The sequence below is a fragment of the Emydura macquarii genome, unplaced genomic scaffold (genome assembly GCF_026122565.2).
Source record: "Emydura macquarii macquarii isolate MOO-44397 ecotype Brisbane River unplaced genomic scaffold, CSIRO-AGI_Emac_v2 contig_3714, whole genome shotgun sequence".
Taxonomy (NCBI): Eukaryota; Metazoa; Chordata; order Testudines; family Chelidae; genus Emydura; species Emydura macquarii.
In genome coordinates, this window is record NW_027133851.1 from 47,965 (window position 1) to 74,285 (window position 26,321).

General features: G+C 44.2%; 2 protein-coding genes across 2 annotated transcripts; one reads left to right on the forward strand and one right to left on the reverse strand.

Annotated features, from left to right (window-relative positions):
• Window positions 1–20,433: 20,433 nt before the first annotated feature.
• Window positions 20,434–21,288, forward strand: LOC137146130 (olfactory receptor 14A16-like). Its single transcript, XM_067537285.1, has one exon. It carries the CDS (start codon window positions 20,434–20,436, stop codon window positions 21,286–21,288), a length of 855 nt encoding a protein of 284 aa, XP_067393386.1.
• Window positions 21,289–25,327: 4,039 nt separating this feature from the next.
• Window positions 25,328–26,167, reverse strand: LOC137146129 (probable G-protein coupled receptor 174). Its single transcript, XM_067537284.1, has one exon. The coding sequence runs from the start codon at window positions 26,165–26,167 to the stop codon at window positions 25,328–25,330; it is 840 nt and encodes a 279-aa protein (XP_067393385.1).
• Between the last annotated feature and the right edge of the window lie 154 nt (window positions 26,168–26,321).

Genomic DNA, 26,321 nt, shown 5'->3' on the forward strand with positions numbered 1-26,321 from the left:
TTTATTCTTGTTGAATAACCTCCAGTACATCCATTTACTCACTGCACTGTTGATCTCTTTGTTCCTTATGCTGGGATTCGTCATTGGTGGCAACACGAAATAGAGAACAGCCACTAAGAGATTCAGACCCGAGGCTGAGCCGGAGGTGGGTTTCAGGTAGGCAAAGGTAGCAGTGCAAACTAACAAGGAGGCCACAGTGAGGTGAGGGAGGCAGGTGGAGAAGGCTTTATGCCGGCCCTGCTCAGAGGGGATTCTCAGCACTGCTCTGAAGATCTGAACATAAGACATAGTTATGAAAACAAAGCACAGACTAAAGACAATAACTCCAACTTCACTGAGGTAAGAGTCAGAGTAGGCCAGCTTGAGGAGCTGGGGGACTTCACAGAAGAACTGATCCACTGTGTTGCCTCCACAGAAGGAGATTGTGAAAGTGTTCCCAGTGTGCAGTGCAGAGTTGAGAATGCCACTGATCCAGGCACTGGCTGCCATTTGGACACAAGCTGCACTGTTCATTACCATTGAGCAGAGGGTTGGACTAGATGACCTCCTAAGGTCCCTTCCATCTCTAATATTCTATGATTCTATGATCTCGTAGTACAGTGGTTGCTGAAATAAAGAATAAGAAAAAAAAGACTTGGGCGACACATCCGGAATAAGAAATGGACCTGGTGTTCATGAGGGAATTCACCATGGATTTGGGGATGATGACAGAGATGGAGCCAAGGTCTAGGATCGACAGATTCATCAAGAAGAAGTACATGGGGGTGTGAAGATGACGGTCGAGGGCTATAGCTGTGACGATGAGAAGGTTCACCACCAAGGATGACAGGTAAAGCACTGGAAACACCACAAAGTGTAACACCTGCAGCTCCCAAACGTCAGAGAATCCCAGGAGAAGGAACTCGGTCATGGTGGTTTGGTTGGACATTTTTTTTCCTCAGTCCATTGTGTGATGGCTGTGGAGGGAATGAGAAGGGTGATGGTTAGGATTAGAGCTACAATGGGAATGTCCCTGATTCCCCTTTCCCTGAGATCTGATTGTATGAATGTCAAAGGTGCAGAGCACTCGTCGTTTACAATGACTAGGTGTTGTCAGTGCTCCTCACGCTGACAATCAATCCAACGTGTTATCACACTGGTGTACATTGGATCGGCTCCTTTAAAATCAATGGAGCTTTGTTACTTCACCTCATCTGAGGCTGTGTCTCAAGGAGAGGCTTGTTTAAATGCAGAGTGAAGGATGGAACAAAGTAAAATCCAAATCCAACAATCCTCGCAAAGAAGAGCCTTCCGTGGTGACCATCACCAACCTCACACCTTGGCCATGAAGCTGATAGACTAAAACGCCAGCACCGCCTGATTCCCACGCTGCAGAGCAACATGATGTGGACTCCTCCAGCATGGGAAATGGCAGCTTTTCTCCCCCAGCTCTGTGCCTAGACGGCTGCTGTCTGCTTCCCAACTGATTTACAGCACCAAATCCCAGCTGCACTTCTGCCTGTGTGTAAAAATGGGCCAGTCTCATCCCTCCATTACCGCTGTGTTGCATTGTTTACTCTGTGCTGTGTGGTGCAGTGGTTGCCAGGACACTTGGGCTCTGTTCTTGTTCCTGCCAGTGACCTGCTCTGTGACCTTGGGCCAGTCATTTCCCCTCTTGGTGACTGTTCCCCTCCCTCCCATTGGGTTCTCAATGAGAAGTCAAAATGTTCCTGAAGGGTGGAAAAATTCCAATCAGCAGTAGGTATCTGATTGAACTGAGAGTAAAAGTCTTAATGAGTTCATATAGCAATTCATATTTATCATCTTAATTCCCCCTGTATTTTGAACCCCCAACATATTTAATTGAAATAACAAACTTACTGTACTAGTCTTTGTGGATTTTTCCCCAACAGGTGATGCATCCAGTCATCCAGCACCAGGATTCTTTGGTCAATATCTATCTCTATACCAAAATCTAGAAGCTGAAGGCACAGCTATCTGAGAATCCTTCCCCCTCATTCTAGGACTGTCCTGACAGAACCAGACTCAGATCTGCCACTCTCCGCAGTTGAGCTGTGTGTAGCTGGCTGTGAGCTGCACTGACATTAAAGGAGCGATGCTGCGGGAAGGCAATTTATCCACGTCTGTTTGCTAAGGGCTAGTGGGACTCACTCCCTGGAGCCCTGCACGGCTCAGAAGCAGGGGCCCAGAGGCAAAAGTTTATCAATGGCTTGATTTTAAAGCCATTACGATCCTCTAGTCTGACCCCCCGGCCTGCCACAGGCCCTGGGATCTGCCCAGTTTCTGTGTTATCTGTGGGCCAGGATTACAAAGGGATTTTGGCACCTAAAGATGGTGATGGGCACCTAGTGGGATTTATCAAAGCTCATGGCAAAGTCTGTTGCCATCCAAGGGGAGTTAGGCACTTACCCTGCTTAGGTGCCACTGTAAATTCCACTAGGCGCCGATCAACTTCTGCAGATGCCTGCGCCCCTTTGTAATGCTGATCCAGTGTCTATTTTCATCTCACTGCTCCAGGGCAGGGGCCACTCTGCTTCCTACAGCTCTTCTCCACAGACCCCTTTACAGGGATCCCTGGCCCTTCCCAACTGTCACAGGGCCCCTGGACCTTAAAGGGGCAGGCCACCCTGTGACAGTATCTTTGTACAGCGCCTTGCACCAGGGCTGCGGTTTTTAGGAGCTACCACAATATACTTGTTTTGCAAGAATAATAACAGACGTCAATGGGTTTATGTCACCTTGGGCGTTGGGGTACATTGGTTTGGTGTCAGCTTTTGGTGACTAATCTGACCTGCAGAAGACTTAAAACTGCCCAATCAGATTCTATTGTATAACATGGGAGAGAACCCGGCATGATCATCTCATTAACGATTGCAGCATAATGTGTGTTAATTATTGTTGTTTATTTGTATTGAAGACTCAGCAAGTGCCAATACTGCTGTTCTAGGCTCTGTACGCACCCATGACAAAAAGACGGTGCTTTTCATCAAAGAGCTTATAATGTCCATATAAGGGGAGAGAAAACAGATGGATATGAGAGACCGGCGGTATAACAACAGTGAGGTGACCATGATAAGCAGTGGTCTCAACAGGCCAGCTGCTCACCCACTAGCGAGAGTTTTGCAGATGTATGCACAAGAGGGCAGAGTTAAGGGTACCTGTTCATGTTACAGTCACTAAGGAGGGAATATTCAGAGAGGCTTACAGGCGTTAAGTGCTTACCTCCCATAAAATCGGGAACTGGGCACTCCTTGAAAATTCTTTGAGAAATAGCAAGTGACCTTTTAGTCAATGGTTGTTCTCATGTAATTAAAGACTTTATCATAATGCAGACCCAAAGGAGTACAGTCAAGGGGGGTTGTACATATTACTGCATGTCACTGGGAAAGCAAAAATTGCTATAGTATTGCATACACAGAGCCGAGCAAAGATAAGGCTGTGTGATCATGCTGCATTATAATCCTTGAGAATAACACGTATTGTTGTCATTACAGATAAGGAAGGGCGTTTTCAACCGAGTCTGAGGGAGTTAGGAGCCCAAAAGAGACTGAGATTTCTGCACCCGATTTCCTTGGCATCCAGCCTGGATTACAGGCTGTACCCACACGAGGCATTCCCACTGTATGGGACAACAAGATGTAACCATTACTGTTATTGCCAGATAGTGCTGACCGCACCACAATGGAGAGTGCAGCTTTGCCTTGGGCATTTGGGGTGCCTGGTAGTGCAAGGTTCTTGTTCAAGTCACTTAAAGTGACAGATTAAAAAAAACAAAACAGCAGTGTATTTCTTGTTATATGCTAGGGTCAGATGTTTAAAGATATTTAGGTGCCTAACACCCGTTAATTGCAATGAAATGTAGGCTTCTAAGTCACTTGGACATTGCCATGTTGAGTGGAGCAATGAGTAAACACTTTAAAAATCTGGCATATCCAGAGCTGGGGAGCTGAGGTCAGGGTCCCATTGCGCTAGGTGCTGCAGACATATAACAAGGGAGAGTCTCTTCCCTGAAGAGTGTGCCGTCACAGTTCAGGGGAACTGCACCTGTGTTTTCCCCCTCTGCGGTCCAGCAAGGCCACCTGCTCTATGCTTCCAGCTCTGCTGCCTTCACATCTCTAGGGTGGAGACCTGTGTCTCTCCCTCCTCAGCGGGGAGCTCCCTGCCTACACAAGAAGCTGAACTTTTGCCTAACCAGAGAGGAGACATTTGCATTCCCCTTTCTGGAGATTCCTTGGGAAACCCCCGTCTTGTCTAACCTTTTGTTTAAAATAATCCTTAGAATCTTATATCATTTCCCAGGGTTTGCACTGGCCACGTCTGCTTCCTGCAGGCATTACACACAATCCCACAGTAATACGTACACTTTGCATTTGTAATAAAATAGACCCAAAGCTACTGAAACTTCATTCCATTAGGTTTTTCAAGGATATTGCAGGTAATGGCCATATCTGTCACACATTCTTAGTAGACAAGACAGACAAGGGGAGGTGAAACTGAGGCACAGAGTGGGGAATTGTTCTGTCCGAGGCCATGCAGGAGGTCATTATCAGAGCAGGGAACAAAGCCCTCCTACTTCAAGGAGCTATTTACTGGATCTTGATGATTCTCCATAGACATTTGGAGGATTTTGTCTACGTATTTATCCAGCCCACACATGACAGGTCGGATTATGCTCTGATATTGAAGACTGACTGCTCAGCACATATCTTCAAAAGGCTGGGTTTCGGCATAACTGGAGATGGGAAATTTACATTCACGGCCCATTCGATATTCCCCAGACAAACTACTTCCCGCTGTTTGTTCCAAAAGTCCATTCTCATCTGGCACATTGCTCAATATAGTCCCTTGAAGTTCATAACACATCCCAGGGCTCACATCCCATCTCCTCCTCAAAGAGTTTACATACAGTCCCAGACCACTATAATATGTAAACTTAATGCAACAAGGTATTTCAAGGAGATTGTAGGAAACTGCCAGATCGTTCATGCCATCTTGGCTTCAGGAGAATTCTCTGGTTTTCTTTAGGATTTTGTGGAGAAGCCAGCAATGGAGGGGCACACATAATGGCATCAAATTAAAAGAAAAGAGTTGCAGAATAATGTCTAATACAATGAAAAAACAAACAAACGATTCACTTACTGATGGCTTGTGAATTTTAGGACGTGGGAAAGAGAGCTGGAAAGCTATGAAAATACCATCCCTCTCCTGGCTCCCAGAAGTCACATGACCTTTGCATTTAATACAACAGACTCCAAAGATACTTAAAATTTAGTTCAATGAGACTTTTTTCAAGGGTACTGCAGGAAATTGCCATATGCATCACAGCATCCACCCATCTTTCTTTCTTTCTTCCCCCTGCAGGGCCTGATTTCTTTCAGATCCTTGCGCACCAAGGACAGTCTCTTACCCTTGACAATGGGAGGTATGATCAGCTCCTCATCCCAGTAGTACTCCGGGGACAGTAGGCTTGTGGGCTTGTGGTACACAAGGTATTTATTCAGGTGGCTTTCCTCATGCCAGTTGGCTTCAATGCCGTTGGCTCTGTCCTCCGTGACCCCTTTGAAGCAAGTTGTGGTCAACTTGTAGACCTCAGACATGCTTCCGCCATAGAAGCTGGCCATGTAGTAGAAATCCTCTACCCCGCTGACTCCGGCCGCCTCTCGTAGGAGTTGTTCTCCCAGGGCTTGGTGTATTGCCAGGAGCTGGTGGTCCCCACCAGTGGTCGATGATCTCCACCCAATGTGGTCAGTGAAGAGATAGAAGTTGACCCTGTGCCTGGAGAGGAAGAATTTGTTGGTGGAGCCAATGAACCCTTCTATGAACCAGACGTGTCTGAAAGGCAAATGAGTGCAACAGTGAATGAAGTGAGTTATCGGTGTGGTTTTAGCTGTGAATGTCTTTGTAAACAGGTTATAAAGACTGTCTTGCGTTCACCCCAACCACGGTGTCCTGGGGATCTAATTTCCACAATCTGGGGCTCGTTCTCACTGATGCTACCATGACAAGATCCCTAGAAGAACCTCCATCCTGCCTTTCTTTCTTCTGAAGCACAGGTGGCCTCAGTTTCAAACCTCAGGTCTCTGGACCCAAATGGTCAAAACATTTCAGCTTCTAGATCCTTTCAGAGTCAGGAATAAGACACACAGGGCTGGTTCCCAATGGGGCTTCAGCATCAGGTGAGTCTCTGGAACAGCTGGACTGGGTTTTGTGTCTTCCTTATCCTGGGTGATTGCTCTAACCCAGTGGTTCCCCAACTTTTTACAAAGGTAACCCATGACTGTGTTTTTTGTTTTTTTGTTTTTTTTTTGTGACCCACCTCCTCTGCTGCCGCCCCCTCCTAGCCCGACGAAGGGGATATCAATCACCTGCAGCACCCCCTCTGCTCAGCACCACAGCCCGAATCCTGGCCTTGAGGGGAGACCCAAGGCTGTGGGGGATGGTTTCCAGACTCAACCTGGCTGGGCCCAGCTCCCTGCTCCAGCTGTTTCAACATAGCACACGAGGTCGTAGAACCACTTAGGTTTGGCCTGGATGGAGTTAGGTGCCTAAGTACATTTTAAAAATCTGGCCCTTAAGGCCGTGTTGTAACCCCCAGCTTTATATATTATTGTTGCTTTAAGTATCTGCCTCTAGTTCCTTTCATAGTAGGAAATGGAGATCGGAAACCCCCCTTTAACAATCTTATTTTAGGGCTTAGATCAGACTGGGGTCCATTGGGCCCTATTGCCCCTCTTCGTCATTGGCCAGCATTAGATGCTTCAGGAGAAGATGCAGGTGACCATCTTGTGGACAATTATGGAGCAACTCATCCATAGGTGACAATTGTATCTTCCTACCCACCAACCCTTCTACATATTCTCCTATATATTTGAGCACACAACATAACAGGACACAAATAATTGGAAATTTTATGACATTTCACACACACATGTTCACATTTTCCTTCCAGGATCTTTTGTCACTCAGAAACGATGTACGATGTTCACAATGGCTTGGGTTTACAAAGGAGCAGAGGGGAAGGATTCGTATTAAAACACAGCAGCTTGACTGCGTAGTGGCCTTTGAGAAGCCAAATGAGATGACAATTTTTATGCATTGGGAAAAGTGGAAGTTGTAAATGATTTACAGAGGAAGCCAGATCAAATTCTAAAATAGAAAATGATTTTAAAAAGTTGCATTTCCCCCCCTAAAATAGACTCCTTTAAGTGAAAATTGGCCTTTTGCAGTTAAAAATAGTGTTTTCTAATGAAAAAACAGCCAACCAAAAAGTCACTTTTAAACAAACTGGCAGTTTTCACAAAACCAAATTGAAATAATTTTGAGACTTCTCTCTATCTATCTTAATATGTTGGCAGGGCTAACGCTCTAGGTTCTTATAGTGGCATCATCTCGAATTGCTGAGCCATAATCTGATCTACAAATAACTTTTTTAATTTTTTAAAAAATATTTATCCACTTGAAAACAAACTGTCGTAAGGGCAGACCTACTGAGGCTTGTCCACATATGGCTGAGGATATGACATTCTGTTGAAACACAATATGCATTACTGGGATGTAACCATCTGTATTTAGTACTTTAACCTTCCAGAATCGCCAATAAGAAAGAGTTAGAAATGGGCAAGTGTACTTTACAATGGGTACTAGAAAAATGAGTATGGTAGAATTGTATTCTACGTAGACCGATTCTGGGAGTAATTTCCTTTTAAGGTGATGGCTAAAGAGACATTATTCCTCTCTATGGCCCAACCAGCGAACCACCATAAACATGCATGCTATGGAGACAGTGGAAGATCTCAGAGAAGAACCATCTTCCACTTTATCAAGCCCTTATCCAGACTCAGTCTTTCCATATATTTATTGCCTGTGTGGCCCATAGAGCTAGCTTTAGCATTTATTTTATTGAGTAGTAATGCAAGGAACCTGCAGGTAACCTGTGAGACTCTGACCACAGTAGTTAGTATAAGGCTTGAGGCCTATGATCTTTGACACAGATAAATGGCCCAACATCACTCCTGAATTTTGGGAAATTGGAAATCGAGTGTGTAAGGGGGAAGCTTGTACATAACAGTTCCAGGCAGCTACAAGAATATGAGCTAACACCAGCTTTGGATATTTTAGGATAGAAACACCTGGTGATGAGGAGGAAGCTGATGGTGATGAAGAAGATAATGAGTAACATTTCCAGCTGTTCTGCAAGGGATGCTGTGAATATATGGATGTTCATTCTGTATTATCTCTGTCTACTTTGCTGGGTTAGAGTGTGTGTGACTTTGCCGAATGCATTAATAAACTATTAAAAATACAGAAAGATACCTGGAGTGTGAGTATGGCAGCTGTGCACATCAAGATTCCCAATTGCACAATAATTTTAATAATATTGGGCCTGATCTTGGGACCAGAATCTGTCGAACCTCAGAGTGATAACTGGGAATGCCTAAGGAATCGATATAATGAATACACAATTCATAGATCAAGCTGTACCTCCATGGACCTTCTTTGCTTTGTTTGCCATGACCACAATCTTAACTATTCATTTTGCTATCTGTTAATGAATGCAGAGCATCCACCCTTACCCTGGAAGCACCGAGAAGGTCTCGTCCAGGTCAGCTTGTCTAGGAATGAGAAAGAAAACAGAAAGAAAGGAGCAGGGACTGGCTGCACACACCGAGGTTCAGGAGAGGGGTAGGGGTGACAGTGGCGAACGGGGAAGGGGACACGCTGGGAACGGGAGGGGCAGAGGGTGTGAAAGCTGCTGGAAGTGGGGTGAGCCCTCTGTGGTGGCTGCCAGGGTAGGGTGTTGGGGGGGAAGATGCAGGGGTTTGTGTGGACATGTCAGCGCCCCTGCTCCAGGGCTGTGGTGTTAAAGGCCCTGATTAGTCCAGAGCCCAGATCCTTTAGGCCGTAATATCTTTGAGGATCTGAGCTGTAGGAGACTTGGTTCAGTGGAATATTTTACTCTCTCTCTCTCACACACACACACCCCGAACTGTCCTCATTCCCTCCAACAGGGCGTAACACAAACACACACACACACACACACACTCTAAGCCGTCATTTTTCTTAGCAGAAATGAAGCATTTCAGTACCGTCAGAATGAAATGTTTTGTTTTGACGTGAAATGTTTCATTTTGATCCTTGGCCTTTTGGCACCAAATGTCTGGAAGATGTCACGTTGTGCATTCGTCTGTGAGGGTGACCTGAGTTCAAAACTCTTTTCTAACTCAGGCCGAGAGAGATTTCAATGGAGGCCTTTGATGTCCCAGATCAGCTCCTTAACTGTAACAGTGGCTAACACCTCAGAGGGGTGTTGAATAGTTTCTACCTGAGACCATGCCTATGCTACAAAATTGAATGACGCTAACTGCCTAGCTGCCGCTGAAATGACATTGCTTGGGCATGTCTACACTTTGCCCCTTGGGTCAGCGGTGCGGGTTCGCCCCAGAAGTGCTTGTACCGATTGTACTGTCAGTGTGGGGAACTGGGGGAAGTGGTCAGTGTGAGACCTCGAAGGCATGCTCTTTTGCATATTTATACAAACATAAACATAAACATAAAATTACATATGCATAAATTCTTAATGCTCATTGGTACACTCAAATTATTATTATATTACTATTGGCTTACACTTTCTACATCTTCTAAATAAATAGTAATAACATAAAAGATAAGGGCATGGCTCCTCAAAGCCAGTAATAGTCAACGTCAGCAACACCGTGTCTATACTGACACTGCATTGACCTAACAACATCGATCTTGGCTCTACGCCGCTCGTGAAGATGGATTTATTTAATTGGCGTAGTGGGCCAGTTACATTAGGAAGAACCAAATTTAAGTGTAGACACTTCCCTCGTTATGTTGCTGTTAGCTGCCTTGTGCTGACTTAACTCTGCCGTGTAGACCAGGCCAGCATATTAAGGGTTATATCAAATCATTTTTAAAAAGCATTTTTTTTCCCGACATCTAGAAAGAGAGTCCAGGGGAAACGTGGATGAAGATGTCAGCCTTCATGTATTAGGAAACAATGCTGGCTTACACTCTCTTTTTCACATTATAAACAACCCTTACAGCTAGAAGGGCTTTAGCTAACTTGGAGCAACTTTTGAACTAGCTGTAAATGTCCTTTTCACTGATAAGCCCTTCACATTCTCAGTCCATCAAATCTGTTGTCCTGGCTTGGATGGTGGCAGAAGAAAGGGTAGAAGCTCTGTAATGGAAAAAATATGGATTAATTAACCAAAGATGGAAGTTTTCTTCATAACTCCTGGTTGTTAAAATTTGCTTCTGCTGTGAAATATGTGGATTTTTTTTCCCTTATAAATTTCTGTCCTAGCTGTTATAATGGTGGACAATATTCTTCTTCTTAAAATAATTCTTTGTCTTTTTTTTTCAGTCCTTCTGAATTATTTTCCAGACCAGTAAGTTTCACAGGTAAACAGTATCACACGAAATAGATGCACAGAATGACTGCTGTGATACAAATTAAATGGGGTAAAATTAAGACTGAGATTTTCCAAAGTCACATGAATTGAAGAAGGAAAACCCCACCTCAGTTTTATGCTATAATTTATTAATTATATAGTGGTGTTATTTTATTACTTTGTTTGTAATAAACAATTGTGAACAATCAGCAACTTCACACCCCCAAATACTCTTTCCCAGTTCAAACAGCCTCTCCAGCATCCCCCAACACCCCCTCTAGATCCTCCCCCTGTAGATCCTCCCCCCTCCCCCTGCAATGTCCTGTGTTTGGGACCGTGAAGTAGGGTCGCCCTAGATAAAGTTGAATTTTAAAGGCACGTTTTCTGTTCCCCTTCCTGGGGTGACTGCACTGGGACCTGGCTCTGGAAGTCTCGATGATCCACAATTCCAGCTGTGTCCCAGGGGGCAGTTCCAGGAGGGCGGAGGGATTTCCTGCCCGGCCTGGGCAGAGGCAGACGTGCCCTTTTCGCTCCCCTCACTCTGAAGGCTGGGCCCGGAGCTGTGTCACAAGGCTGTGTGAGCTGGGTACACGCTGGGAAAAGCCCTGAGTGGGGGGACTCAGGCTGGTGCAGAGAGGGGATGAGAGCTCGCAGGCCCCCAGTCCGGCTCTCTCTCTCCTTCCTCTCTCCACCTCTGGACCTTGTGTACCCAGCTGCGGCTGGGCTGAATCTCGCCCTGGGGGTCCAGCCGAGGGACACCCCGTCTCTCTCTCGTTCTCTCCGGGTTCTCTCCGGGGTCAGGGTCACCCTCCACTGATGGAAGAGGTGCCTGGAGGTTGTGCAGAGTCTCGCTTGCTCAAGTGGGGATGGCTCCGTCAAAAGCAGAGTTGCGCCTGCCGACATCCTCTGCTCCCGCGGGGTCTGTCCACCAGCTACCTCGTCCCTGGAGCGCGGGGTGTCCCTCTGCCCCACACGGAGGGAGCCCTCATTGCTCATTGTACAACGGGGGGGTCACCTAGCCTCCTGTACAACAAGAGCAAGAGCCTTGTGTCCGGCAAGTGTAAATGGGAGTGGTTCCCCCTGGGCTTTGTCTGTGGATCTGTGAGCCCAGGAGGGGCCGCCCCTCACTGCCAGGCTGGGGTGGCCGCATGGCCGGAGTGAGACTGCTGTTAGCCCTGCCGTTGGAAGCTTCTGACGTGTGATGGGGGAGCCCTTGTCTCATTGACACACCCGGCAGGGGTTGGTTCAGTTGAAGATTTCACTCTTTTTATAATTTTGTATTTTACTATGTATTTTAAGTTTTAAATTTTATTGTATATGTTTCAAAACTTTTTATAAAAAAAATATTCATTTTTTACTTTATATTTCTTTTATATTCTAGCCCCCCCACCAGCCAGCTCCTCCCGCCAGACCCTTGACCCCCCCACCAGCCAACCCCTCCCACCAGACCCCTGCCCTCCCACCTGTCAGGCTCTTCTGCCAGTCTCCTGCCCCCTCTTAGAGCCCCTCCTGTCATACTCCTGCACACACTCTGGCCAAGCTTCCCAACCAGACCCCTTGTCCCCCACCCCACTGCATCCAGCACCTGCCCGACCCCCCACACCCAGACCCCTCACACTATTAAACAAGTCCTTCGCTTGCTTGCTTGCTTTTTTCCCTAATCCTAACCTCACTCCTCATCTCCCCAGCCAGGTTGTATCTGTTGGGTGAGGGGGTCGGCAGGACTGTAGTCCACTTCCCCTCCCCCTGCGCACCCAGCCCCCTGCTGGGGTGGGGCTGATGGGGTCTTCCCGAGCAGTGGGACTGGGAATGCAAACCCCTGGAGGTATCTAGGGAAGTTTCCCTCTCCCAGAGCTATTGTCTGAGGCTCTCGGCAGACTCAGACAGACTGGGCTGTAGTGGCTGAACTCAGAGCACATCTCCCCCACCCTTCACACAAGCTGGTGCTTCAGGCTGTGGTGGTGCAGCATGAGGTGCTGGCCCCTGTCAGACCTGGGCACTGGACTCTGCCTGTTCCCACAGGAATATCAGAATTGCCAATTTCTGTTTGAAGAAAATGTGATGAGTATTTCACCCAGATCTACAAAAATCCTGTAGTAGCTCAAATAAAACTGACTCGTTCACAACCCTTATTTACACCATCCATTGTGAATTATTCCTCCAGTGCCAGGTCTTCTCCCCCAGGTTACAGCTGGGGCAACTGAGGCACGGAGCGCTGGGGTAATTCAGTTGTGTAGCTGGACTTAGATCACAAGGGCGCCAGGTGTCTTGAGCTCCTCTCTATAACCCTTGCTGCGTGACTGCCCTTGTTATCATTGTAGGCTGGGATTGTCACGGCAGTCGAAGGGAGTTAGGCCCCCAAGACGTGCATGCCTTACTCTCCCTTAGGCTCCTTTGCAAATCCCAGCCTTCATAGTTCTGAAAGTCAAGAGAAGCCCAGGCCTTGGAAGATGAAAAGATAGACCCAGTGTCAGAACTACAAAAGGGTTTAGGCATCTAAAGACGTTGATAGTTGCCTTGTGGGATTTACAGTAACACCTCAGCAAGTTAGGTGCCTAACTCCCTTTGAATGTCCATGGGATTTAGCTACCTGGCTCATTTTGGAGCTTTGATAAATCCCAGTAAATCACTGTCTCCATCTTTAGGTGCCCAAATCCCTTGGTAATCCTGGCCAAATGAGAGCACAGAAGCTGGAGTCAGGAAATCCTAGGGCCTGTGCTAGGCAGGGGGTCAGACTAGAGGATCAGAACGGCCCCTTTTGGCTTTACAATTAATGAGTCTACGAAGTTTTACCTCTGGGCCTCTGCTTCTGAGCTGTTCAGGTCTCTCGGGAGTGAGTCCCACAAGCCCTTAGGAAATAGACATGGGTAAATCACCTTCCCGCAGCATCGCTCCTTTAATGCCAGTGATGCTCAAAGCCAGCTACACACTGCTCAGCTGCAGAGAGCAACTGGTCTGAGTCTAGTTCTGTCAGGTCATGCTCAGAGTGAGGGTGAAATGACTCTTATGCACATCTGTCTTTGGCGTCTACATAGATTGATAGATAGATAATGACCGAAGAATCCTGGAGCTGGATGACTGAATCCATCACTTGTTGGGAAAAAATCCACAAAGGCCAGTACAGTAAGTGTGCTATTTAATTAAATACTGTTATGGATAGAAGAATTGTAAAGTAACCCCCTTGTTGCTTTCTCGCGGCGTCGAAGTGGAACGAGCAGGAAATAAAAGGTTCCATCTCCCCAATCCACCCTCGGGACAACCTGTTTGGTTATTTCTAACATCTGGCGTCACGAACAGGATCCCAGAGTAGAGAAGTGCCTGATCACCACTCCTTGCCATGAATATGGGTATGTTGGATGGGCCCTTTATAGTAACCACGGTTAGTTGTGAGATCCAGGGCAGGTGCTGTTCCCACTTTGGGGTTTAGGGTCTGCTAGGGCAGGTTGTCAGAGCAGTTTGCTCCAGAGGTGAGATCAGAGCTGGGCTCGCAACCCTGGAGACTGGATTCAGCTATTTAGCCCCTGAGCAGGGACATCCTGGGCTGTGATCTTGTCTGAAGCCTGCATAAGCCAGGATCAGCTCTACAGCTGGGAGGGGTTTTCTGCCTCTGATCCCATTCTGTCCTTTGTCTCTCACCCAAGCCTGCCCAAGGAGTGGATCCCGGTCTGCCAGGAACTGCAAGAGACTCAGGAAATCCAGGGAAAGGACATAGAAACTGCTGCTGGACAGCACAGGGATAGGGGCAGGAGCCAGAGATGAAGAAAGAATCCTGGTGCTGGAGAATCAATTGCATCGCAAGCTGGGAAAAGTCCACAAAGACCAACACAGTAAATTTTCTCTTTCAATTAAATATGTTCAGATATTTTATACAGGCAACTTTAATCATAGAAATTTGAATTGAATTCAATAGAAACATAGAATTGTAGGACTGGAAAGGACCTCAAGAGGTCATGTAGTCCAGCCTCCTGCATTTATGGCACGACTAAATATTACCTAGACCATTCCTGACAGGTGTTTATCTAACCTGCTCTTAAAAATCTCCAATGATGGAGATTCCACAACCTCCCTAGGCAGTTTATTCCAGTGCTTTACTATCCTGAGAGTTAGGAAGTTTTTTCCTAATGTCCAATACAAACCTCGCTTATTGCAATTTAAGCCCATTGTTTCTTTCTCCATCCTCAGAGGTTAAGTAGAACAATTTTTCTCCTTCCTTGCAACAACTTTTATGCGCTTGAAAACTGTTATCATGTCCCCCTTAGTCTCCTCTTCCCCAGAGTAAAGCATCCCAGTTTTTTCAATCTTTCCTCATATGTCCTGTGTTCTATACTTTTATACCTTTTTGTTGCTCTCCTCTGTACTTTCTCCAAATTGTTCACATCTTTCCTGAAATGTAGCACCCAGAACTGGACACAACACTCCAACTGATGCCACATCAGCGTGGAGCAGAGGGGAAGAATTTCTTCTTGTGTCTTGCTTACAACTCTCTCACTGCTACATCCCAGCAGGATCTTTACTTTTTTTGCAGCGGTGTTACATTGTTGGCACATGTGTAGCTTGAGATCTACTCTGAGCCCCAGATCCCTTTCCAAATACGCCTTCCTAGGCAGTCGTTTCCCATTTTGTGTGTGTACAACTGATTGCTCCTTCCTACGTGGAGCACTTTGCATTTGTCATTATTGAATTTCATCCTCTTTACTTCAGACCATTTCTTCAGTTTGTCCAGATCATTTTGAATTTTAATCCTCTCCGGCAAAGCACTTGTAACACCTCCCAGCTTGGTACAGTCCACATGATTTATAGGTGCATGCTTTATGCCATTATCTAAATCAGTGATGAAGATATTGAACAGAACAAGATCCAGACCTGATCCCGGTGTGACCCCACTTGATATCCATTCCGACTTGACTGTGAACCGCTGATAACTACTCTCTGGGAATGTTTTTCCAATCAGTTATGCACCCACCTTATAATAGCTCCAGCCAGCTTATCGTAGCTCCATCTAAGTGCAACTCTTTAGAACTTTTATTGTCAGACATGTAGAGCCTGTCAGAGTTATTTTAGTGGGAAAAAATGACATCACTGATATTGTGAAAACCAAAAATGTTTGTTTTTTTGGCAACTGAGAACCAATTTCAACTAAAAATTTGGAAAACTTATTTTAATAATAAGAAGAATAATGTATGTTTTCAGTTTTGCTAAATATATTGTTGGTTTTTTAGGGTAGCAGAGATTTTCCATGAACATTTGTTCAATTGAAAACCCAGTTTTCCTTGGAGGTAATTTAAACAGAAATTGTCTGACTATTGCTAATAGGAAACATAGCTTTAAGTCATGGTGGGGAGTGTTAATATTGTCCAATTACACCACAATTTCAAACCCATTCGCTCTGTTGCAGCCTTTTTATTTCTGTTCCAAAAGCGTAGGTACGGGATGGTAAAACTGAGTTAGTAGCAATGTTGATACCCAGAAAGTATGTTTTAAACATGTGACTTCCTTTAAACTGATGCACAGGCCAGCCAAAAAGCCTGTCTTTCTTGACTCTAACCAAGGACCAAAGGAAGTCAATGGAACTAGAACCCAGATCTCCTGCTCAAGCACCAAATCTTCAGTCTCACATGGCTTCCAGCTAAACAAAAATGCTGTTGACAGGTGCACAGAACATATGTGTAGTAAGACACAGTCTATTCCCAAATGAGGTCACAGTCCAACGAGAGAAGGCAGACAAAGGGATTTTGGAAAACAGAGGCACAGAGCAGGGAAGTGACTTGCCCAAGGTCAAACAGAAGGTCAGTGGCAGAGCCAAGAATACAAAACAAATCTCCTGACGACCACTGAACCGCAGATCACAGGCAATAAAGCCACAGAGGTAAAGTGAAAGGCACAGTAGTAACTTAGTTGACATTGCACTTCCCAGTAAGTGACAGTCCTGCTGTGTTAGTATTTCAGTTCCTGGCCCAAGTTAGGAACCTGTTGTTGTTCACAGTAGAGGGCTAGAATTATGGTACTTTGTTCCATCCTAATGCACTTTGTCAAGCCATATTTAGGGCCAGATCCTGAGATGACGTAAAATGAAGGGTCTCCACTGTGTTTAAGGGAGTCAGTGCTATTGACACTAGTGTGATAATGAACTTGTCTAGTGGTCTGCTTGGAAGAGGTGCGGGACACTTGCAGTTCTAATCAGTGGAGGTGACAAGAGCTGGGCATCTCTGACATTCACAGCACAAGTTGTTATGACGAGGAGAATCTGGTTCATTCCCGTTGTCTCTCTGATCCTGACCATTGCTATCGCCCTTCTCTCCGCAGTCATCATGCAATCTATTGAGGAAGAAAATGTCCAACCAAACCACCGTGACCAAGTTCCTTCTCCTGGGATTCTCTGATGTTCGGGAGATGCAGGTTTTGCACTTTGTGGCGTTTCTGGTGATTTACCTGGCATCCTTGGTGGGGAACCTTCTCATCATCACAGCCGTAGCCCTCGATCACCACTTTCTCACCCTCATGTACTTCTTCCTGATGAACCTGTCCATCCTAGACCTGGGCTCTGTCTCTATCACGCTCCCCAAATCCATGGTCAATTCCCTCATGAACATCAGGTCCATTTCTTATTCTGGATGACATGCAGTAAGAGAAACCCTTGCACCGTATACCTTAAAAATCATCTTATGCACAGCTGATTGAGGGATGCCAGTTGTTGATATCGGACACTTAATGATTAGTGTGAATACCAATGAGACATGGCACGCCTGATTTGCAGACTGATAAAGTTTAATGTGTAAGGTTTTTTATAAATATACTAGTTAAATACAAAGCCTAAAATGAACTACAATGTATTATACTCACTAAGCCTGGAGAGCTAAGCTATTACATAGAAGGCTGCAAACAGGACCGGCTTTCTTTAGGGGCCCCACCAGGGAGTGAGTGGATTTTTTTGTTCGACCGGCAACACCTTCCACGGAATCAGGTGTTGATGGAGCTCGCCCCTTTCTTTAAGTGGTGATTTTTTATATTTTTCATATATCGCTTTTATTTAATTACTTTTTAATTTATTATTATATATGCTAATTACTTACTTTCGGTTTTTACCCTTGACTACATTCCATTCTCACCATGATAATCGGGGTGGTTAAAACAACATTTGGTGATAGGAAGGGTGGTGTGAAAATATGCCCCTTGGCAGTGAAAAAGTATACCCCTGGACATGTAAGGATAACCTCTTGTTCCCATCACCATTATCTATGTACTGCTGCAAGCAGACATGTTGTGTATTTCATTTTATGTGCCCTAGAATGCAAAAACGAAAACCTCTGCAATGTTACTCAGTGGTTCTATTGGTTTTTGCCAACCAAAAAATGTCCTGTTACATGTCATAATAGCCAAGCAAGCAGCTAAAGCGATGCTAGGCCTTTAACACAGTGGTCAGGCAACTCAAATTGCACTGGGCCTCCAACGCTCATGAACTCTCTGTTGTACCATGTGTAGATATGTTGGGATGGTGACTGCCCATGTCTGGATTTGCACACAGGCAGCCTTTTGTTTTGTACTCCTGGAGGCTGACCTGTCCATTATGGTGTCTGACATGTTGCTGGAGGACCAACACAGAGAGCCATCCTGAATGCAGCCTGGGGCCATAGATTTTGTCTCTCAACTACAGGCCACTGCCATCATGGAAAAACAGTGTTTCTATGCATAGGGCTTACAAGGGGGCCACCCATCTCCATGTGTGTGAAGGATGTGAAAGATAGAGCGGGGTTGGGAAGGATTCTGCCCAGGTTTCCAAGCTGACAAAGCTCAGACTTACAAGGCGTGAGCTCAGACTAGGGAGAGCTGCAGCTTAGGACTTTGATGATTATTCAAAGATCTGTAACTCTTAAGGACTTTACGTGTCTGTGGTTAAGAAATCCTTTTGCTGAGCCGGCGTTCCTTGCTTTCCTGCCACGTTGCATGTGTAAGTGACTGGGGGGCACAGGAGAACTCAGACCCTGGTTTTGAGGTATAGGGAACCTAGAGGGTGGCCATCCATGGCCAAAGCAAGGGACGTCAGACAAGAGATCTGAGCTTGGGTCTACAAGCAAAGATCAGCTTCTCCCCAAAGCTGTTTGACTGGGAAGAAAGTAGGACCCAATGATTGGGTCCACTCAGAGCAGAGGGATGACTGTAGATCTGGAAGTTACCCCAGCCTATAACAGTTCAATTGTTTGGTTTTTATTTTGTTTTATTTGATCAGGCCCAGGCGTCAGACTAGAGGATTGTAATGGCTTTAAAATCAAGCCATTGATGAACTTTTGCCTCTGGGCCCCTGCTTCTGAGCCGTGCAGGGTTCCAGGGAGTGAGTCCCACTTGCCCTTAGCAAACAGATGTGGATAAATTGCATTCCCACAGTATCGCTCCTTTAACGTCAGTGCAGCTCACAGCCAGCTACACACAGCTCAGCTGCGGAGAGTGGCAGATCTGAGTCTGGTTCTGCCAGGACAGTCTTAGAATGAGGGGGAAGGATTCTCAGATATCTGTGCCTTCAGCTTCTAGATTCTGGTATAGAGATAGATATTGATCAAAGAATCCTGGTGCTGGATGACTGGATGCATCACCTGTTGGGGAAAAATCCACAAAGACCAATACAGTAAATTCGCTATTTCAATTAAATATGTTGGGGGTTCAAAATACAGGGGAAATTAAGATGATAAATATGAATTGCTACATGAACTCATTAAGACTTTTACTCTCAGTTTAATCAGATACCTGCTGCTGATTGGAATTTTTCCAGCCTTCAGGAAAATTTTGACTTCTCATTGAGAACCCAAAATCCTTTCCTTTTTCTTTTAAGTTTTGGCAACTGAAAACTTTCTGCTGAAAAATGGGTTTTTTTAAATCACAAAACCAAAAAAGTTTTGGTTTTGAGTTTTTCAGTTTCTTTACAAAGCAATCCCAAAATGTTGGAGAAAAGCAGACAGATTCTGAGATTTGTTGTTTAGCTGAAAACCCAATCCCCATTAAGAACAATGCAGCTGAAAATTTCCACCCAGCCTTAAACTTTAAATAAAATTGGGGAACGTTAAGGTTTCTTGATTTCAAACCCATTTATTCTGTAGCATCTGTGTGATTTCTCTTTCAAAGGGATAGTTGCCAGGAACTAACAACTGAATAACTAGTAAAATTGATAGAGCACACAGAATATTTTATACGGACTAGCCCCTTTAAACGCTGGGTTCTAGCGGAACCAAGCAGCAAACGCCTGTCTATCCTGACCCCTTTCAAGGACAAATAGGAGCTCATAGGGAAGAGAATTACCTCTTGGTTGAGCTCCAGACTGTTGCTGGCTGAGTGTAAATGGGTGTGCAGAACGTTCACGTAATGAGACATGGGTGATGTTTCCAAAGGTATTAAGCACCTAGTGAGGTTATCAGAAGCACCTAGGAGCGTAAACTTCATTAATTTCAAGGGTTCTTCAGTGCATAGATGGTTCTGAAAATCACACCAGTGGCTGCAATACATTTTAAATTATGGACCAGGACCCTCACCAAAAGATCTTGAAGGCCTAGTTGATAAGGCAGGCAAAGGGAGGGAGGGTAACAGAGTCACCAAGAGGGGAAATGACTGGCCCATGATCCCATAGCAGGAACTAGGATTAACAAGAGCAGAGCCCAAGTGTCCTGACAACCACTGCTCCACACAGCACAGAGTAAACAGTGCAACATAGCGTTAATGGAGGGATAAGACTGGCCCATTGTTACACGCAGGCAGAAGTGCAGATTGGATTTGGTGCCGTAAATCAGTTGGGAAGCAGACAGCAGCTGTCTAGGCACAGAGCTGGGGGGAGAAAAGCTGCCACTTACCATGCTGGAGGAGTCCACATCATGTTGCCCTGACATTGTAAACGACGAGTGCTCTGCACCTTTGACATTCATACCATCAGATATCAGGGAAAGGGGAATCCAGGCCATTCCCTCTATAGCTCTAATCCTAACCATCGCCCATCTCATTCCCTCCAGAGCCATCACACAATGGACTGAGGAAAAAAATGTCCGACCAAACCACCATGACCAAGTTCCTCCTTCTGGGATTCTCTGACGTTTGGGAGCTGCAGATTTTACACTTTGTGGTGTTTCCAGTGCTTTACCTGTCATCCTTGGTGGGGAACCTTCTCATCGTCACAGCCATAGCCCTCGACCATCATCTTCACATCCCCATGTACTTCTTCTTGATGAATCTGTCGATCCTAGACCTTTGCTCCGTCTCCGTCATCATCCCCAAATCCATGGTCATTTCCCTCATGAACACCAGGTCCATTTCTTACTCCGGATGTGTCGCCCAAGTCTTTTTTTTCTTATTCTTTGCTTCAGCAAATTTTGCCTTATTGACATACGACCAATACATCGCCATCTGCCAACCACTGCACTACGAGATGGTGATGAACAGTGCAGCTTGTGTCCAAATGGCAGCCAGTGCCTGGATCAGTGGCATTCTCAACTCTGCACTGCACACCGGGAACACTTTCACAATCTCCTTCTGTGGAGGCAACACAGTGGATCAGTTCATCTGTGATGTCCCCCAGCTCCTCAAGCTGGCCTGCTCTGACTCTTACCTCAGTGAAGTTGGAGTTATTGTCTTTAGTATGTGCTTAGCCTTCAGCTGCTTTGTTTTCATAACTATGTCGTATGTTCAGATCTTCAGAGGAGTGCTGAGAATCCCCTCTGAGCAGGGCTGGCATAAAGCCTTCTCCACCTGCCTCCCTCACCTCACTGTGGTCTCCTTGTTAGTTTGCACTGCTACCTTTGCCTACTTGAAGCCCACCTCCAGCTCAGCCTCAGATCTGAATCTCGTAGTGGCTGTTCTCTATTCCGTGTTGCCACCGACAATGAATCCCATCATCTAGAGCATGAGGAACAAGGAGATCAACGGTGCATTGAGTAAATGGATGTGCTGGAGGTTATTCAACAAGAATAAAATGTCCATATGTCTCCTTTGGTAGCAATTTCATTCGATGTTTCTTTATAAATATAATCATTTGATGACATTATTACCTTCATGAGAGCACACTGTGCAATCTGTTTATGAAGAATTGGGTTTTAACACTAGTAAAAATCCAGGAAAACATAACTCAAGAAAAAAAGTAATTACTATATGTTTACATTAATGCAATTAAGATTGGAATCTATCTATCTATCTATCTATCTATCTATCTATGTACTGCTACCCATCACTATTGTATCTGATCACCTTACTCATATGAACCATAGCAATATCCTTTGTGTAGTCTGTGGCTCTTCTAAATTTTAAGGATAAAATCTCTGACAGAGATATGAGCACATTTGTTCTTTGTGTGTTTTGTTCGTTAGTCACAGTTTTAGTTTATCTTTCCTTAGTTGTTTGTTAGTTTTCTTTGTATCAGTGTTCCAGGTGAGTTTGGAAGGGGGAAGGCCTGGAGTGATGGTCAGTGTTTGGTTAGGCAGGATTTTCAATATTTGACTTCTCTTGAGAGTGCCCATATGTCTTCTCTTTAATGGGGTTTTCTAAGTGAGCTGTAGGTTTTCTCCCCACAATGATAAAAAGATGCGAAAGAGGTTTCTTCATGGCCAAGTTCCTCCTGAAATGATTATACTGTTAGGATATTATTGTGTTACTGAGGAAGTGTTGAGGGACAAAGAGACTCAGGTGGTGTCTATTTATTATTTTAACCCTCAGTGACTATGTCAAAGCTGTATGCAGTGTATCTCTGTCAGTCCCAGGATATTAGAGTGACAAGGTGGGTGAGGTAATATCTTTTATTGGACCAACTTCTGCTGAGGAGAGAGATTAGCTTTCGAACTACACAGAACTCTTCCTTCCCAGACCCTTACCAGCTCTGTGTGACTCAAAAGCTCATCTCCCTCATCTAGAGAAACTGGTCCAAGAAAAGATTTTACTTCACCCACATTCTCTATGTAAAGCTGTATCAGTCTGGCTATGGTGGAAAGACTGCTTTGAAGAGAAACTTTTCCTAGTGTTTTCTAAAGAAACTCTAAACCATAGAATCATGGATTCATAGAAGATGAGAGTTGGAAGGGACCTCAGGAGGTCATCTAGTCCTACCTCATGCTCAAAGCAGGACCAATCCCAACTAAATCACCCCAGCCAAGACGTTGTCAGATCAGGCCTTAAAAACCTCTAAGGATGGAGACTCCACCACTCGGCATAATGAGACCAAATTTGGATTCCATAGAAGTTACTGGACTTTAGCCCCTCACTTCAAAGTGATTAGGATTTGGCCAATAGCCTATATACACAAATCATCCAGATTTGGCTGAGAGCTCCCTGGAGAAAGTGAGTGTGTTGGAGATGTAAGGGGCTGATTTCCCAACTCATCTCGATCACCACCCACGTAGACTAGACCCACTGCAATCATCAGTTTTATACTGAGAGGTTTTGGCCCAAAGTCTCTGCACTCAGTTAAGACCTAAACACTGGTGTAAGTTACTTGACTGGGGTCATTTTGTTCTAGCCTGGGTATAGGTGGAAAAGAGCCATCACACGCTCTGATCTGTTATTCCATACACCATCACGAGTCAATCTACTCACTTCCAAGCTGAGAAAGGGTCTCAGCGGTTGGTCTGTTAGTAGTTTTAGGAGTCCAACTTTGTTCATGGTTGTGTACATTGCATATATGATAGAGAAAGCACATGGTTAGATAGAGATACGGGCAGATTGGACCATTCCTTGTTCTAACACACAACCTCATAATGATGGATTTCTATTTGATTGTGGATTATGTTAGCTAGGTAACTAGATAACAATTATTCTATGCAAATTATTGTGCTTCTTTTCCTGTTAATGATTGTCTATGTTCAGATCATGATTTTCTTAGAAGTACTCCTTATTAAATTTGATTTAACAAGGATTTTTTATGACTATATCTTACTCCATCGCTCATTTACAAAGAGCTCATCATAAGGACTCGGTGTTTGAACTTTGAGCTGTTTACACTGGATACATTTTACGTATGCTCTGGTTTGCGTCTCTAAATAAATGGAAGTATCACACTCAGGTTCCTGAGAAATCAAGGGGCCAATTCTCAACTGGTTTAATTTGTCCTATCTCTATTGACGTCAATAGATCTCTGAGAATTTACACGTAATTTGGACGAAGTGGTGCAAACACCTGTGATTATGAATTCTTTTATCCATACCAGTATGTAAATGTATACATTTCCAACAGCACCCCATAGACCCTTATTTGGTTATATAACACCTATAAAATGAATATTAACAACTACATAATGCGTACAATTATACCTTCCCACAGTTTGTTGCTTAAAGGTTTACCAGTCACCCTAACACCTATGAATTTTTCACTAACATTGTTTAAAATAAAGGCCTGCCAGTGATTGGAAAATAGATAATACTTCCACCCCATCTTGCACAGGGATGCCCATAAACTTATCTCCATCATAGGTTGCCTTAAAATGAAAATGTTTGTACCACAGTCATGACTTTTAAGTGTTTGATTGTTCTTACAACAATTTTTAAATAAAAATATGCTAAAACGGTACAACCTTTGAAAAATAAAATGGTTGTATCACAACCACAGCACACACTCTACAAATAACATTGGTTGTTATTACAAAAAACACTTTTTAAAATATGAAAGGTGTGTCATTTTTATTTTGGTTGTGGTTAATATACTGTTTAAAACCTGTCACGACCCACCAATTCCTGAGGCTTTATTTTAAACTGTCCATAGCATTCAGTGACCCACCCCCCTTACTGTAAGTAAGGCCCTGCAAACCTATTAGCCGATAACTCTAACCCCTGGTGAAAACAAAGGTTTGGTGAGTCAGGCCCATGTCTCAAGCATTCCTGGTTTTTTGTGGGGTTTTTTTTTTTTTTTTTTTTTTTTGGTTTGTTTTCTTTTTCTGTTACACACATTTCAGCTTTTTGCTGTAAATACTCAAAGACACAATAGCTGGGTTCTCACAAAAATGTTTTTTATTTAAAAGCCATGCAGCCACCTTGAAATATTTATCATATATATATATAAGGCCCACACAGGCTATCTTACAGAAACACAGATAGGCACAAAGCCCCTTTTCAATACTTTTATTTACAGCTAACAAGCCTGATCCTTACTGTAAGTGACACTCCCACAGACCTATTACCCGATAACTCTAGCCCCTGGCTGGCTTCTTGAAATTCTATGGGGTGGGTGTTGGTAAGTCAGACCCTTGCCTCAAACATTCCTGGGGTTTTTTTAAACACTTTTTCCCCCCACAGGTTTTTACTGCACACATTTTGTCTGATACGTTGCATACCAAGTGGCTGAAAGCTGATACAGGAGGGTAGTGGTAGGTCACATCCTTTACACTCCCTGTCCTACATACAGCATAGCTGGGTGCAGAATTAGTACTCTGGCCTGACCTCTATTCAACAAGTGAAACCCCAACCTTAAACTCATCAGTTGCACATAAATAAAGCTATTTTATTCTGGCTTGGCCAGTTCAGGATTGGGCACCATATCAATTCTTTTTATAATACACATAATACATTGTTTAAATTCAATATTCACGAAAATTTTGCAAGAAAAAGGTGAAAGCCTCAAGTCTTTCGTCAGTTTTTTAATCAGTCAAATGATCATTGAAATCAACAGCTGTTTGCCTGAGAAAGGACCTCAGAATTTTCCCCGATAAGCTGGGCCACATGAATATGATGTGGAACATTAACATTCTTTCAATCATTTCAGAAAGTGCAATGTTAATATCACAGAATCATAGAGTTGGAAGGGACCTCAGGAGGTATCTAGTCCAACCCCCTGCTCAAAGCAGGACTAACCTCAGCTAAATAATATCCTACCACTTTACCTTATTACACAGTTCTGGAATGCTTTTTCACATAACTTCTGTTGTGTAACTGAATACTGTCTTGCAAATCTTGTCTTGAAAGTCATCTTCTGAATTCTTCTGTAGTAAAGTAGTCTATGACTGGGTCAACACAGGAATTCAAACTGGCAAGATACAAAGCCACTGCATGAAATAGTGAAATCACATTTTGGGCATGTGAGTTTTTTATCTGATGTGATTTAACAAGGAAATCTAAAGGAAAACTGATATGATAAGGTGGCAAGCAAATCAGAAATACCACAGCACAGGTGAGGGTCATCTTTAAAACCTTTTTTTTCTCTTCAAAGTTATGGGAAATGGAATTATTTTCTTTTAATGATAGGATAGTCTTCCAAGAGCAATACAGAATTATCAGCAGAGGGGTTACAAACCCAATCAGCTCACCTATGGTCATCATCACAATGGAGTTGGAAAGTTTAATACCATTTATGGGGAGGTCTGCAAAGCACTTATTACTGATATTCATCTCACTATAGTTAAATCTTAGAAGAGGAAAAGGCAACCAGCCAATGCAGACTACAATCCACCCAGCGATACTGATGTATACATCATATATGCATTTGCAGTCACTGAACTTGAAGGGATACATAAGAAACAAAACTCGTCTTATGCTGACGCAAACCAATAAGTAGATGCTTGCATACATATTTACATACTTAAGGTAGAAACAAAATATGCAGACGCCTCCTCCAAAGGGCCATGTTCTAGACACGTAATAGAAAATCCTCAGAGGCAGGGATAAAACTTGTGCTAAATCAGCAATGGCTAGATTGATCATAAATATCACAGCCCTTTGAGTTTCTTTCATGTAGCCATAAAAGACCCACAGAGCTAAAACGTTCCCTATTAATCGAGGGACCAGAATCAAAGTATGTAATTGCATAGTAACACTTAACGTCAGTATTGTTGTAACAGATTGAGTTGTCAGTTGTCATGTTTATTTTCATTTAGCACAGATGAGAACTCTAATGAGACGTTTAGGTTATCAATGGAATTTCCAGCTACCTTCACATTTCTTAGAAAGTTAACGATTAAAA